Raw genomic sequence first — 16,786 nt, 5'->3', positions numbered from 1 at the left:
GAATTGCCATTACTATTTTAAATCATTATTGTAAAATAGTTACAAAAATATTTTAATACGACTTATAGAGAAAAATATGTAATCGTTCTTACATCTGAGTAAATTTAGTTTTGTAAATTGTGCGTAGGAAGAATAATTACACGCTTAACCGTTTATGAGCAAAATAGTGCATGCATGAAATAAGCGGGAATAGATCAAGCGATAAAAAATATTTAGATTTTATGGATATTACAAAAGCCCACAAGATTATCAGTTGAAATGTACTTTATTATAAGGGTCAGCTTAAATTTTGGGCGTGCCGAGTTACACTTAACACTAATGTGCCGTGGGCCACTACCTCGTTACTCTATTTTAAATTTACCAAGAGTTTAATTAATACTTTTGGAATAATACTTGGACTTCCAAAGTAGTTAACTCCTTCCTTATAATAGGATCTCCACCAAGTAACATCAATTGTAATTATAGTCACACACGAGTACTTGTTAAAGAGTTTGCTAAAGTTTTCATAATAATTGATATAATATCATTAATATTTTATAGTCCGCGCCAAACTGCTAGTCCGCTCTGAAGTTGTTGCGAGCAGTTGTAGTCATACAATTTGCTATGGCGACGCGATTCATTTCTATATTCAGAAAGGACTATAACGATCTAAATATAATTTATTTTATAACTTTAAACACTACAGGCGTAGGGTGATAACTACAATGAAATCCCATGCGATTTCGACGACTTTAATATCTACACAAAATCAAACCATTTGTACAAACAAAACATATTTAACAGCACATCGGGTAACAATACAATGAAACACTGGTACATATGCTTACAATTATTTAATATTGATTTATTAACGGTTATTCGGCGGACGCATCAATTAATCAATATGTTGCATTTAGCCAAACGAAACGCCGTGCGATGCTAGATGCGTTCCTTTATTGCAGTTAACATTACATTCACTACTAAATTTTTATACTAATAGAAACGGCTTAGAGGGGAGTCTTCTCGATCAATTTGTACCAATGTCCGCACTCGCAGCGGCGGGGGTGGTCCTGGAAATATATAAAAACATTGTAGTTTGAATTTTCATTCCCGATGTAATAAGGTTAACTTAACATTACTGTATACACACAATAAAGGTTTGTGCACATTACCGTCGCATCACAATATTGCGCTAAAGTTCGTATAAAATATAAGATTATTAAGATTTGGTTTCATTAAAATGATTTAAATTTAATAATAAAAGCAATTTAATTTTACCTTGTGTACCCAGAGCCAGTTGATGGATGTGGAGTGTTCTTCGCCTGGAAAAATAAACAAAATATTATTTAATAATATAAATAAATAGCATTTATGGCAGCTTCACCACTTTGGCAAAGGAAATGGTCCAGTGGTGGAATTGGGCTGGTGGCCCATTTTCCACCAGGCCCGCTCATCATGCCTTAGCGTCTGAGCTCTGATAGTTGTAGTTTGATCCAAATATACATGATATTTGGAACTCTAATAGTGTCATTCCGAAAAAACAGTGGCGCCATCTCTTGAATAACTGCGGAAAGTGGCTAGAAACATTGATAATGTAACATATTGCAATACTAAATAAGCCAACACGAACAGGATGGATTTTGTAATAGCAATGAAGCTGTATATAGTATCTCATAACAAAATCTGAAGTGAGACATAATATGCTTATGTCACATCTTATTATCACCATTATGTCAGGGCTTGCCAACAATGTGATATATAACAAATATAGTATAAATATTGTATGTTTATATAATGTATTGTCTCTAATGAATAATAATGTGTTCTATGAAAATAGCTTATTATTAAACTACAAAGATTTTATAATGATTTTAAATGGCTGACTTGGATATGAAATTAAACATTTTAAACGTAACCTTATTTTTAGCCTATCCATTACTTTTAATTTCTTATACTATGTTATGTTAACAAAGTATATTGTGTTAGAAGATGCAATTTAAATTGTGTAATAAAGCTTGTTTCAAGACAGTACAAAAAAGGAAAGCATATGAATATTTACTTGTATAAGTACACATTTACTTTTCTTTTTTTATATTTTGTTCGAAGGTGGTAGAACCCTTTGTGGTTCGACTCCGGCGGCACCACCGCCACACCTATTTCTACCTAATAACAGCAGTGTTAGGCGCTGCTGTGTTCTGGTTTGAAGGGTGTGGTTAAGGGAGACAGACTTTTCTGAGGCGTTCCAGCTTAGTCCTCAGGGGTAGCGGCGCATCTGTGGCCGACCTCAGGTAGGAATACCTAATCCAATCAATCTGGGGTTGATTACAGATGTCCATGGGCGGCAGTAGCCACTTACCATCAGGTGGACTGCATGCTCGTCTGCTACTCTTATATTATAAAAAAAAAAAAAATCTATTATATATAACGCCCACACAGCTACTTACATACGCAACCAACAATACGCGCGTCGAAACAAGAGGGTACCAGTGTAGGGCTGTCCCTGGTGCCGGCGGCCTTCTTTAGGACCTTCATGTTGAAGGGGTCGTCATTGCCAGACTGCAGCGCCTGCAGCTCCTTCTTCTCCAGACCAGTGGCATGTTCCATGGGGTCGGGCATCACTGAAACATGATTAGGTAACTTTCAAACCCATGCAAAATTTCACTGTTAGCCATTTTCATTTAGCATAGGCGCTCATTATGGTAAGGTCTTGAATTAGCATAATTTTTTGGGTAAAGTATCTGAATTTTTATTGACTATTTTTAAGACTATTATATAGTATGTCACAATAATATTAATGAATTTCTAAATTATAGCAATTTATTCTATTATTATGTCCATTGTACATTGAATGTTTTGCTAATGTGACTATTATAGTTACATAAGTGATGGCAAAATGTATTGTATACATGAAATTCTAAGTAAATATGTTCTTGTAAAATGTAAAACATGATCTTCTTCAAAGCAACAATGCATTGCTGTATCTTTTAGTGTTGGAAATATCCATAAACAGTGACTGCTTACTATCAGGTAGCTAATCTGCCTTACTCCTAGGTTTAATCATAAAGAATGTGAGATATAATAATTGCTAAGTACAATCATGTCATAAGGCATTTTATGAAGCAATTTTAATTAAGGTAAGTATGATAAATAATGAAAAATAAAGGTTAAAGGTACATAAAATGTTAGGAGATGATATGTGCATATGAAATAACATGTGCATAAGTAACAGGATACATTCATTTAGGCATGATAACCATGGATAATGTCCAGATCAGGGGAAGCCACAGGAACAAGGGAGGATCCGGGATTATAGGGAGTGGAATCCGGGTTAAAAGGTTCATTAACTGTAAGATAACAAAATGTGTGTTAGTAATCGCAGATAGACATTGTAATTCTTGTTTTATCTAGTATTTTTATACTTTTATAGTTTGGTAGATCCTGATAAGCTCTCTACCAATAAAAAGAAATTGGTAAATCAATGATTTTGGTTAAAATCTGACAACTAAACGAGTACTTACTAGAAATAATTCTTACATAATACAAAATCAGGTCAATCAATACTATTTTTATTAGCGTAATTTTTTCCAAAAATTTGCATAAAGCATAAGAGGAAATTAGAAGCAAATATAAACCAAACCTTTATATTTTTTAAACAGTTAAAATAAAATACAAAAATCATCGTTATACAAGGCTCAAATTTATTCATATCTTTATTGCTGTATATTATTTAAAACTTATATTTGACATACGCTTCTTATATGTTTTTTGTAATAACTATATTTTATTTACTAATTCTAAAAGTACATTAAATTTATTGTATTATATTTTTTGCGAAATACTCTTATTAATCGTGAAAAATGTGTAAACATTAATCTTGTCTAATAAAAATAGTTTAAAACATATCTTTTTTTGTTGTTTAAATTTTAAAATATATTCTATTTCCTATTCTTATAAATTTTTCACCTGGCATCCTCATACAAAGTGTATGAGCTGATAAGGAAATTAATACTAGGACTTTGATAAGATATAACCTACAATATAACAGAATTGATTTCTAATCAAACATGAAACCAAAAAGACGTAAAGAAAATATTAGACGCGTTATATACCTGTATTATAACACTGTAAAGTTTTATTTCAAGGTATAATAAGAGTATATTCCAAGAATTGCACCAAAATCAATAAAATGTGCATAACTTTGACAGAGGATTTGACCTTCCTCCCTGGAGATTTTCAACATAGCTAGCAATTATAAATCATACGAAACAAACAAGGCTGCCTTTTAAGGCCTTTGTTTTAACAAGAAACTTCAATACAATGGGAAATTTAGCGGAAAATTGTAAGAATTACGTAACAAAATTCTGACAGATAAAGCCAAAAATTGTTGGAGATTTTCATAATAAATTCTTACTTGTATCAGCATATCCCCTTCGGGCGGTAGACCAAAGAAGGCCTTTGAATGCATTTGTGCGGACGATTTGTCTACATAAGGAAGCCATTTCACTTGTTTCTCACTAGACCGCTTCTCACGATAGCAAGTGGCACAATTTGATTTTTCGACAAAAAGAGATGTCCTGAATTGTTCACCTAATAATCGGTATTTAGTGAATCAATGCAATACAGACTAAGAATTATCGAACTTTTACGAGGTACATCACTGGGCTCTGGCTAGGGTTGCCAGTTGGTCTATGGACTTTGGAGCTAGAAAACGTTTGCCTTGGTTTCGCGTAACTTTCGGTACTATAGTCAATATCGTAGCAGATGTCGCTGTAATCGCTTTAAGTAATCAGATTATGGAATTTTGCTTAGGTTAGATAGATATTTTATTTTAATAATATATACAAATTAATTTAAAATTACATACTAATTACACATATTATGTATTAAAATTTACATGCCGAAATTAAATTTTGCAGCGTTTGTGTAGATATTTGAAACAAATTCCATTTATCTTTCTATAGTATAAAAAAAACATTTAATAGAATACTCGTCCTTTTTTATATTTAAAAAAATCTAACTATAAATCTGTATAAAATATACACAAAAATACAATTTAAACAAAAAAAAAAAATAATAAAGCTTAAGGTAATATAAAAAAATTAAATACAAAACAATGAGCCCAAATCACTGCCTCCCGGTGGAGTCTCGAGAAAGCTGGCTGCGTTGCCGCGTTGTATGGCCAAACTTGCCAATACACGCACAAGCTTTTGGGTCCACAGAAACGTCAACCAGACGCGACGCAACAAGATGGGACATCATACCCACCGGTTTCTCATATGCCGCGTACGCGTTTGCAATATGGGAGGTGGGTAGGGATTATTCGGGTCTCGAGGGTACCCTCTTTGCCCGGGCAAATTATCAAGGGGGTGAATACCCCCCGGATTTTTTTAATATTCTTTCATAATAATATAATATTATTCATAATATCATAATATAATGAGACAACATTAAAATTATACCAACCCCGCTGTTTAGCGGGGGGTACGGACAGACGCGACGACATTTCTTTGAAGAAGCGTTGTGCTTATGTTTTACATCAAAATATAAAATCTAATAATATTGAACAAAATAGAGATTCTCGGGAAAAATAAAAGAGTAGTCATCTATATCAAGTTTATTACATGTGTAAAGGAGGAGGTAGTGTTGGACATTAATAATAAAAGTTAGTCGTGAGATAAATATTTTGAATTATATAACGATAAAAACACGTAGGAAAGTTCAGCTTGTGAAGTTATTTTTATTTATTAATGTTATGTCTAAATACCTTCATCGTCGCACACTGTTATCGTTTTCAAGTAATAACTCCGTTATATTGTTGGCATGTCACTCTACAAAAAGTATCTATGTAATACTGAATAATATCATATTTTGTAGTAATAAATAAGTAATAAATGTATTATTAAAATTATTATTAATTATAACATTTTATACAGAAAAAGATATTTATATTTTTAAAATGTATACAGTGTTTTGTAGTTAAATTTATACAGAAATAGAAATTGGCTAACCCCATTCAGTAATATCCTTTTAAAATGTTAGTAATAAATGTGTGTTTTTGATAGATCATAGTTGTAATTACCTGTAAAAAAATCATAATTATTTCACATGAAATTAGCGCTGAAGCTAAGGCTAATCGATATTATTATAACATTTACTTACTAATATTGTAAATCGAATTTTCTTGTGTATCTTATTAATTTTATTGACACATAGGAAAAAAGATGAAATAATACTGGAACGGAATCAGTTTCTCGTTCTACCGCTTCTTTGAACAAAGCACCCCTTGAAAGAATTTAAGCGAACATCAATTTCTCCTTCTTCAAGCTGAAAAGTGAAAAGTTTATGATTGTGGTTTATTACCAGTCACATTATTATTATTATTGTATATTACCTTATATAAAAATAAGAAAAAAATATGTATTCATAGTCTTTATGTATAATTCTTATGAACAATTACTAGATATAAATAAAGGAAACTATCAGTTTATACAATCAGCAGCTTATTATGTGAAATAAGTAAAGTAATGAAGAAGTGAAACCTGTTTTAGAAATATTATGTTCTCTAAAAGAATAATTTATATTTACGGGATCGTTTAAATAAAGTTCTCTGTAGCACGATGGTGACACGCATTCACGAATGCAGCGAGTCCGCGCGAGACCATTCATGTGGCTGCAAGCGCTGCTTTGTTCACAAGCTGATTCAAATTCCCGAAATGTCATCTCCTGTAATTAATAAATTGAAAACTTTTATTACACTACATAAAACCTCAATTTAAAAATAAATAAAACTATATGTTGCTACAAAAGTGTATAATTTTATTTTTATCTCATTACATTTTTTGGAGAATCTTTGTACTGGTATTCCTTAAATGTAAATGTTACAGCGTTTTGGTCACTTTCGCATAAACTTAGAACACTAGTAAGCATAATAACAGATGTCTTAAGCATTTTTACTGAGCAAATCTTTTGTCTGCAAACAAACCAATCGGAAAAATCAATATCACCCTCCTTTACCCCTTCTTTCATAGTGCAGATGTTTGCTGCGCATGCTTAGTAAGTACTATTGTGAGTAAATTAATGAAAAAATACATATTAGAAATATATTAAGCTCATTTTTATTTCGTAGATTTAGAATAATACTAGTTATCTTATTTCTTCTTCTTGTTATTACAATAATATAACTTATTTTTAGCTATATGGTGTGGATCGATCTTTTACGGTTATTTCACATCACTTAAGTTTTATCGTTCTGAAACTTTATCTATTTTGTGGTTTAAGACCTGTGTTTTGTATTTGAATTAGTAATTTATAAAAAGTTAAGAAAATACCATAATCAAAACATTTTTGTTATATACATCCCGTAATAATATAATACGATAAAACATATTTTTTTTATATAATTTCTATTTTTTGGCACAACACATTTTTTGGTATATTGTCTGTTTTCATTGTACTGAAATCCGTTGTCAAACATATGTCAGAATTATACATATTGACTTTTTATGACTTATTTGTCTGAATGTCTGTGCTTTCTGTTTTTGTTAATTTATGCTGAATAAATTTATAACTAGTGCGAAGGTGCATAAAGTGAATTCCTGACGAATTTTATTCGATTCGTATCGTTCGAAATTCGAATCATACTGTTTGAAAATCGGTGTTTATTTAGAAATTGTTACGTGTTGTGTATGGAAGCAAAAGTGCAGTGGTAATTACATGAAACGGTGGCGTAAGCGATCACGATTATTTCAATTTGGTAAGTAAATTTTGTTTGTTTATAGTTTTTGTCCGTATATTCTATTTTCAAATCTGTCTCGTAAGATTTAAAAAATATTGTTCATATTTGATCAATATTGTTTTCGTTTCTTTGTCTTTGGTAAAATATATCAGTCGTATCTTTCCTTTTTATTTTCCATTTTAATATCTCTACTAAGATAAGATAACAAATTCGTGTAGTTTTCGGTATTTTTGTAATTGAAAATATACTTGTTATATCTAAATATTACATTTCAAATTGTCACTTTGAAAACTGTTGCATCCTTTTTAAGCTGACTAAATTGTGTGTGACATAAATTATACAAATGTTTTTATGAAGTATAATTTATATTCCTGACAGCCCTTTTATCTGTTTACCATGTAGTACCATTTTTTTTTATTTATATGAATAATGTATAATAAATAATGAAATCCATCACCACCCTAATGGCTTGTACTTCTAGATCTATCCACTAAACAACATCATTAATCATTTAATTTCAAAATGACAACATAACTAACTGTATAATTCATAACAGATCATTCAACGATTCAAAATGTATGGAAATATAAAGAACAACTCAAACAGACAACGTTTGAGTAATATTATTCTACTACTTCGGCTTGTAATGACCCTAAAACCGTCGGTACAATCTTGGTGCAAGCGTACCGAAAGGGAAAGACTAACCAACAAACCACTCTATTGTAACAAAGTAAGGTTCTATTTACTACAAATATGTGTGTACTTAGTCATAATATTCATGAAGACTTGCCGATGAATTCAAGTCCTTCAGTTCTCATAAATAGTGATGTGTTTCGCTCGAATGTAAAATAATTTGGTTTTGTAGGTTTTTGCAATACACTGCACGTAGCCTTATTTACCTTATATAAATAGCAATAACTTCAGGCAATGATTTATCATTTATGATATGATAATGGAGCTTAATGATAAATGCTTACTCTTCAGTTTTTATGACCTTTTTTGTGACTTTATAGATCATGAAGAATGAAGAATATAAAGTATTATTTTTTTCATTGGTTGGTTCGTTAATAATTAACCAATTACTGTAATTAACTGTTACACTATTAAACCAGGAAAATAGTTTGAAATTTAAATTCAAAGTTTGTTTCTTGCTAACTAGAAGGATTATGTGTATATGTTTGTTAAAATTGTTGTAAAAGATTAAATAGATTAAAAGTTGATTGATTTAGTTACTGTTAAGCCGATAATTACTGATAATTGATTAGTAAACATAATGCCACTAATTATGAAAGTTTTTTTATAAGTAAACTAGTTTTAAAGTATTATTGAGTTCTCCTGTGGTATTTAAATACTACAATATTGAGCTGTAATAGTATTTTAAAAGTTCAACTGTTCCTTAATAGGTGCAAAAAGTGATCATCATCATAGTTTAGTGTCAAAAATATTGACAACCGCCGTTTATTACCATTTACCATGTTATTGCAAATATAGTCGTTCCTAAGTGACCGTGAACCTAAATCTTCAGTCTATTGTGCAGAGTGTCTTAAACATTGTAGATCCCTATATGACTTGTATGTGCTTGTATATGCTTGTATGAGCAGTGATAGCCTAGTGGTTAAGAAACACGGCCTCTCGATCGAGGGGTTCGAGGTTCAAATCCCAGGCACGCCTCTGATTTGCAAATTTATGTGCGTATTAGAAATTAATTATCACTTGCTGAAACGGTGAAGGAAAACATTGTGAGGAAACCTGCATACCTGAGAGATTTATAAAAAAAAAAATCTTAAAGGTATGTGAAGTCTACCAATACGCACTTGGCCAGCGCGGTGGACTATGGCCTAATCCTTTTCTTTCTGAGAGGAGACCCATGCCCAGCAGTGGGACAGTAATGGGTTGATGATGATGATGATGATGATATGACTTGACTCCATTGGCACTACCACCCCACCTATTTCTGCCTTAAAACATCAGTGCAACAGTGTTAATACTGCAATGTTCTGGTTTATAACAGTAATGTAGCAGTGTTAATACTGTACTGATCTAATTTACAAGATGAAGTACCACTTACTTGAGGTGCTCCAATCTAGTCCCCAAGTCTTAGTGTAGCAACACATCTGTGAATAATTTAAAATAGGTTGTGGTACCAACTCTGTTGATATGTATAGTCTGTGCCAAACTGTTAGTCCCCTCTGAAGCAGTTGCAAGCAGGTAGTCATGCAATTTGCTATGGCTACGTGATTCATTTCTATATTCAGGGAACTATAATATAGTTTTACTAGCTGACCCGTTGTGTTGCCATATAAAAAAAATAATTTAGGGTTGTACTGCCCCTAACATTTAGGGGGATGAAAAATAGATGTTGGCCGATTCTCATAGATACCGGATAAGCACAAAAAATTTCATCAAAATCGGTCAAGCCGTTTCGGAGGAGTATGGCAACGAAAACTGTGACACGAGAATTTTATATATTAGATTATGGATGGTGTACTCTGTGGTAAAAGCAGGTGCTCTTAACACTAATTTTCATCTTGGTCGTCAAAGACACTAGTAAATGCAGCTCATGATAGCTCAATGGTTGAAACTCTGCCTCCCAATTGATGTGTCAAATATTCGAATCTTAAGCACCTCTGATTTTACAAGTTATTTTTTTTTTATAATGTAAGAGTAGCAGACGAGCATGCAGTCCACCTGATGGTAAGTGGCTACTGCCGCCCATGGACATCTGTAATCAACCCCAGATAGGATTAGATATTCCTACCTGAGGTCAGCACAGATGCGCCGCTACCCCTGAGGACTAAGCTGGAACACGTCGGAAAAGTCTGTCTCCCTTACCACACCTTTCAAACTGGAACACAGCAGCGCCTAACATTGCTGTTATTAGGTAGAAATAGGTGTGGCGGTTGTGCCGCTGGGGTCGAACCACAAAAGGTTCTACCACCTTCATATATGTGTATTAGATAATCATTATCATTTGCTATAACAGTAAAGCAGATCTTGCAGATCAGTGGGACAGTGTGAATGTCGACTGCCTTACATATAAGGCAATCGTCATTCTCAGAAATGGCAATAAATCTGTCATGGGCTTTTGGTACAAGTTCTGTTCTATAAGAAGCTGTTACAGAAATCTATCGGTGGCAATAACCTCTGACTTAAATCATACAAAAAAAAAACTATTTAGAACCCCAGAGAGACAGACATCTATGAGGGATATAGTATTCGGTCTGGGTATTTGTATAATCATCTTCGTGTAAGGTAGATAGGGTATTCTAGTGTAGGTAATAGAGTGTAAGAATAGAAAATCCATCATCACATCAACAACCCATTACTGTCCCACTGCTGGGCACGGGTCTCCTCTCATAATGAGAAGGATTAGGCCATAGTCCACCGCGCTCGCCAAGTACGTATTGGTAGACTTCACATACCTTTGTGATTTTTTTTTAGTAAATCTCTCAGGTATTCAGGTTTCCTCACGATGTTTTCCTTCACCGTTTCAGCAAGTGATAATTAACTTCTAATATGCACATAACTTTGAAAATTCAGAGGTTTTTTGAACCTCGGACCCCTCGATCAAGAGGCCGAGTTTCTTAACCACTAGGCCATCACTGCTAATAGCTAGAATAGAAAATGCTATCTATTATTAAATCTCTGTAAATTCTCTTATGTTTACGTATGTTCAAGTAACCCACATCATAACTACTGTTATTGTATGTTAAAAACCTATAATTGTGTTCTAGAAATAACAATAATCATAATAATATATTATCAGAAGCCTAATGAACCCTATTTTATTATAAACAAGTTGTAAGACATAAAATAACTTGATAAGGGGGCAATGTACTGTGTCATATTTATTTAAGTGAAATTGTAGTGATAAAAGTAGATTTGTATTGATATATACTTGTTGCGTATAATACTGTTGCGTATAATATTTGAAGGTGGTTGAACCCTTTGTGGTTCAACTCCGGCAGCACCACCGCCACACCTATTTCTACCTAATAACAGCAGGCGCTGCTATGTTCCGGTTTGAAGGGTGTGGTAAGGGAGACAGACTTTTCCGAGGCGTTCCAGCTTAGTCCTCAGGGGTAGCGGCGCATCTGTGGCCGACCTCGGGTAGGAATATCTAATCCTATCTGAGGTTGATTACAGATGTCCATGGGCGGCAGTAGCCACTTACCATCAGGTGGACTGCATGCTTGTCTGCTACTCTTATATAATAAAAATAAAAAAAACATACATTTTTTATTACATTTGAGGTCATATTTTTTGGTGGTGGTTAGAACCTTTTGAGGTTTGACTTGGGGGCACTACTGTCACACCTATTTCTGCCTAATAACAGCATTTTTAGGCACAGTTGTAATCTGAGTATGAGGCGTTGTAACTTAGACCTTAGGACAATGCTTGGTGGCAGACCAAAAGTTTCTACTTGTGGTCTCTTATCCAATTTGTTAACGCAGAAATATGGGTTGGCAGGCTTTATACATCTTCAAGAACTTATCTCTGAAAGCTCTCAGACAAGTAGGTCTCCACATGAGTGATAATAATTAATTCCTAATACACACTATTTAAAGAAACCTCCTCCTTTTTTGAAGTTGGATAAAAACCAGATTATAATTCTGGACCCCCAATGCAAACTCTGTGTACTTTCAAAATCTTTGGACATTCAAAAAATTTCAATTTTTAAAAATATATGTATCAACATTTGGTAATTATTTTTCTGCTTAGGTGCTTTGGGAACATCACATATATTATGTACCTATTCTGTGAGTAGCTGAGTACAGTTATTTGGTAGTAGTAAACAATATAATTACAGTACGGCCGTTTCACTTTTATAACGATGTGAGCTACGTCGATTTATTGTATGACTCACAAACGGATACTTAGAAATATCAGCGCTGAAAAAATGTATGCTGGTTTTCCCAGATTATTTATAGAAATTAGGCATGCGATAGAAAAATACGGTTTTTAGTTTGACGTTTATTCGTAAATATTCGTAAACGTTTTCCCCGCGGCTTCGCTCGCGTTACGAAGTAATATTCTCATGCCCTATTTTATCCTCTTGGGCGTAAAATTGATCAAAATCCTTTCTTAGCGGATACCTACGTCATAACATCTACCTGCATGTCAAATTTCAGCCCGATCCGTCCAGTGGTTTGGGCTCTGCGTTGATAGATCACTATGTCAGTCAGTCACCTTTGAGTTATATATATTTAGATTACATAAATAGAGTTCAGGTATTTCGGTCTTAACGAAATACGAATATAAAATAAAGAGTGTTTTTTGCGCCCACACAATGAATGGACTAGCGCTACCCTGCGGTACAGGGAGGCGGGGGAATGCTCGTAGCACTAACACCAGGCCACGACGAGGCTGGCAGTATGGGACTTATCTAAATACAAAATTTCAAATATTAAAGTTTCGTTCATTACACGGAAAATATTCAGTTGTTACCCGGAATTCGTCACGGAACGACATATAAATATTACCCCGAACGCGAGTGTGTGTGTTGCATCACGGCTGACCGGTCGCCAAGGGAAGTAGACGGCACCACTCCACGGTATCTATCTAAGTATATAGTTTTTTTTCACCTGCATTATTATCAGTATCACTAGTGCACAATAATACAAAATTACTATTTGGAATAAATCAGCGACCTAAAATAATAGAAGTAGAATATTACCAAAAACATTTATGTGAATTAAGGGCAAATTCTTTAAAAAAAGTCTCGGCGTCAAGAATATTAAGGTCTATATATTAGGAAAACTGAAAAATAATCAAAATATTGTTTATTAAAGAAACCATAAGTAAATGCTAATCAACAAAATAATTCATTTTACAACATTTTTGAGAAACTGCTTGAAATTAACATTTAGGATTAATAAAATAATATTTTGATTACTTTTCGGTTTTTCTAGTAAAATGGGATTTAATTCTGTCCACAACTTTACTCATATAAATCACATACCCAATACATATTTTCTCTCTATGATACATAATATCTCATCATCTTTGCAGATTTTAGAACATGTGTCTTTGTGACAACTAGATAGGAAGGATATAAAATATCCTCCATATTTCTGATATAATCACCACCCCCCCAGAGGACTTCCCGGCCCTCCTGTAACCAAAAATAAACAAATTAATCCCTTGGTGCATAAGTACTTAATTATACGTAAGTGCATAAGTATTGATTCAATTTATGATGCTGTTATTAAAGCTGATAAAATATGTAGTGGTTTTCCTGGACTATTTATAGAAATGTGCTACGCGGTTGATTGAAAAATAGGGTTTTTTGTTCACCGATTATAGACATTTTTGATGACCGTTTTCCTCACTTTAGCGACTTCCATGTAGTACCGCGAGTAGAATAGGTTTATGGTATCTCCTGCCTCTCGTAAGGCGACTAAAAGGGGGCCTCCGGGGTTGCGGGTTGCCCGGGACCCCGGGAAGGACGGCTGTATTTGTGGTCGCATACCGTCGTACACACCAGACGGTGTGGCGAGCGTCAAGCTCACCTGGGCGGAGCCCGACGGGGCAATGCGCTAAGAGGACTCTGGTTGCGTTCCTTTGGAGATCCTGGAGTCCTCTACGCAGCGCCGAGGACGGCCACCGGGGGGGTTTAAGAATCCCACATAACCTCATATCGCTCCCACGATATGGGGTACCTTCTAAAGGTTTCCCCCTTGTAAAAAAAGGAGTGCATTAGTGTGCATTTGTTTAACTTCATTGAATGTTAAGTGAAGGCATTTTTTTAGTTGTAATACTAAGGCTCTTCAATGAATACCAAAGGAAAAAAAAATGGCCAAGTGAGAGTGGAACTTGCATGGATCCTCCGATTACCTCCGATTACTTCGATTTACCAAATTTTAGTGCTTTTTGTTTTTTTGTTTTTATAATATAGGAGTAGCAGACGAGCATGTAGTCCACCTGATGGTAAGTGGCTACTGCCGCTCATGGACATATGTAATCAACCCCGGATAGGATTAGATATTCCTACCTGAGGTCGGCCACAGATGCGCCGGTACCCCTGAGGACTAAACTGGAACGCCTCGGAAAAGTCTGTCTCCCTTACCACACCCTTCAAACCGGAACACAGCAGCGCCTAATACAGCTGTTATTAGGTAGAAATAGGTGTGGCGGTGGTGCCGCCGGAGTCAAACCTAAAAGGGTTCTACCACCTTCAAACTTCAAACTTTTTATCACGGCAGCTATAGAAGTTCATGCATTGTGAAAGTTTAGTGTCTACCTTTAACAGTTTCTTTTGTTTTAAGTCCATTTTATTTTCAGTATTTGCTGTCAAAGCTGACATAAATCGATCGTTATTGATTATAAATCAAGTGCCTGTCTATTGTGGTTCAAATCAAAGTTGATTCCTTACAGAAATCTCTTCGAACGTCACGTATAAAATCAATATAAATATGTATATCTACCACACAAGGTGATTCTTTATGGAGAAGTTCAAGAGATAAAGCCCTGTGGCGTACAAACAGTGGATGCTTAGTAATAGGGTCCCGTTTTTACCTTTTGGATACAAAACTATAAAGAATATCTATTGACAAATGCAGAGTGTAGCCAAGTATAATGTATTTAACATAAACATGCACTTAGATCGTATTGAAGGTGGTATTGAAGGTGGTAGAACCTTTTATGGTTCGACTCCGGCGGCACCACCGCCACACCTATTTCTACCTAATAACAGCAGTGTTAGACGCTGCTGTGTTCCGGTTTGAAGGGTGTGGTAAGGGAGACAGACTTTTCCGAGGCGTTCCAGCTTAGTCCTCAGGGGTAGCGGCGCATCTGTGGCCGACCTCAGGTAGGAATATCTAATCCTATCTGGGGTTGATTGCAGATGTCCATGGGCGGCAGTAGCCACATCAGGTGGACTGCATGCTCGTCTGCTATTCTTATATTATAAAAAAAAAAAAAATGTTACAAATGTTTCAGCTGTGGTGTTAGCGACACCGTTCGAACGCAGTGCACTCGGTACAAACGCACTCACTGTATGAAATGTACACCGACAGTAAATAATTACGTGTTATTAAAACCAATTTATGATGGCGAGAATAAAGCGTAGTTAAGGTTTAAATTTAACGGTAGTTTCTAATTTATTTTAGTTTTAGTCACGATTTTCAGTATGTTACTGTACGTTACTAACTAGACGGTCATAAAGTAGGTAAGTTAGGTATTGTGTATGTGATGAGTTTAAACATTTTTGTATGGAAGTTGGTCTTAACTACGTCGCCATTTTGATGTTTTTACGTTGTGGCCATAGATTAGTAGTTGTGGCGCACATTGAAATGAGGACAACAAAAAATGTTAGTAATGTGACTAAATTGTCACGTTACTTTAATATTTCTTGACTATTTTTACTGAGGATTTGCCATCGCTCGCGACCCTTTAAAGGGTATTTGCGACCTTCTAGAAATAAACTAGATATTATATAATAAATAGCTTGTATATGAAAAAATAATAGTACCTTTATATAGATAGCACCTAACTTAGATATGACGCGACCATCTTAATCCTTAGGAGTTGGCTTCAAGGAGAACCTCTTCCATATAGATAGATGCCCATAGGAGGCATTGACCCTAATCATCAGGTGGACTGAACGTTCATTTTTTCATTTCATTTGTACAATTTATCAAAAATATACACTAATTAATAAAGCCGCGAGTTTGTAACACATATTTAGGTGAGTTCATTTGTACTCCGCCGACATTAATTGGTGTTAGGATTTCCTCCTTGGTCCAACGTGCCTTCGGTGCAAAAACACGTATTAGAACCGTAATATTTTTTGGGTTTCCGTTTCACACGTTTTTAGATTGCTTACGTGTTGAAATAATAATAGTTTCATTGTTTCAAAAGTGACTGTAATCCAAAATGATTTTCTGATGTTGTACCTTTTGGTGTGTTTGTGTCAGATCTGAGTGTTTTTAGCGTAGGACGAAGTTGCGCGCCGATATAACACATATTATTTTTGTAGAATTTACTATCATCTATCTGTCGATTGCTAAATTAAAATTAATTTTAATGCCTAAAATACTTTATTAATAACTCCAATGGAGTATTACATAT

The 16,786-nt window shown here is 34.4% G+C and overlaps 3 protein-coding genes across 4 annotated transcripts in view; 1 reads left to right on the top strand and 2 right to left on the bottom strand.

Moving 5' to 3' along the window:
* Positions 1–717: 717 nt before the first annotated feature.
* LOC140756481 (cytochrome c oxidase subunit 5B, mitochondrial) lies at positions 718–4,577 on the bottom strand. The gene is made up of 4 exons (XM_073091994.1): positions 4,391–4,577; positions 2,424–2,597; positions 1,258–1,301; positions 718–1,049 (listed from the first exon to the last, which is right to left on the bottom strand). Exons 1-4 carry the CDS (start codon positions 4,476–4,478, stop codon positions 987–989), a joined length of 369 nt encoding a protein of 122 aa, XP_072948095.1. The 5' UTR covers positions 4,479–4,577; the 3' UTR covers positions 718–986.
* A 985-nt stretch (positions 4,578–5,562) lies between these two features.
* On the bottom strand, positions 5,563–7,004 carry LOC140756537 (uncharacterized). Its single transcript, XM_073092059.1, has 4 exons — positions 6,814–7,004; positions 6,565–6,702; positions 6,139–6,303; positions 5,563–6,058 (listed from the first exon to the last, which is right to left on the bottom strand). Exons 1-3 carry the CDS (start codon positions 6,925–6,927, stop codon positions 6,223–6,225), a joined length of 333 nt encoding a protein of 110 aa, XP_072948160.1. The 5' UTR covers positions 6,928–7,004; the 3' UTR covers positions 5,563–6,058; positions 6,139–6,222.
* A 441-nt stretch (positions 7,005–7,445) lies between these two features.
* The window catches only part of LOC140756619 (uncharacterized), a 79,381-nt gene continuing 70,040 nt past the window's right edge, over positions 7,446–16,786 (top strand). For both annotated transcript variants that reach the window (XM_073092164.1, XM_073092160.1), the window contains exon 1: positions 7,446–7,732. The gene's annotated coding sequence lies outside the window, so the exon portion shown is untranslated. The remainder of the gene's footprint in view (positions 7,733–16,786) is intronic.

This window comes from Epargyreus clarus, unplaced genomic scaffold (assembly GCF_041222505.1).
Source record: "Epargyreus clarus isolate Ecla_fem2 unplaced genomic scaffold, WU_Ecla_fem_2.2 ptg000035l, whole genome shotgun sequence".
Lineage (NCBI taxonomy): Eukaryota > Metazoa > Arthropoda > Insecta > Lepidoptera > Hesperiidae > Epargyreus > Epargyreus clarus.
Note: the sequence above shows the minus strand (reverse complement) of the source record. Positions and strands in the feature narration are given on the sequence as shown.

What these genes read in the sequence shown, in the direction of transcription:
- LOC140756481 (XM_073091994.1), bottom strand. Translation starts at nt 4,478, where the DNA reads ATGGCTTCCTTATGTAGACAAATCGTCCGCACAAATGCATTCAAAGGC. An exon ending in AAGGGGATATGCTGATACAA is followed by an intron (nt 2,598 to 4,390) that starts GTAAGAATTTAT and finishes ATCATGTTTCAG; the next exon opens with TGATGCCCGACCCCATGGAA. An exon ending in GCGTATTGTTGGTTGCGTAT is followed by an intron (nt 1,302 to 2,423) that starts GTAAGTAGCTGT and finishes TTATTTTTCCAG; the next exon opens with GCGAAGAACACTCCACATCC.
- LOC140756537 (XM_073092059.1), bottom strand. Translation starts at nt 6,927, where the DNA reads ATGCTTAAGACATCTGTTATTATGCTTACTAGTGTTCTAAGTTTATGC. An exon ending in ACAAAGATTCTCCAAAAAAT is followed by an intron (nt 6,703 to 6,813) that starts GTAATGAGATAA and finishes TATTAATTACAG; the next exon opens with GAGATGACATTTCGGGAATT. An exon ending in AACTTTATTTAAACGATCCC is followed by an intron (nt 6,304 to 6,564) that starts GTAAATATAAAT and finishes TTCACTTTTCAG; the next exon opens with CTTGAAGAAGGAGAAATTGA.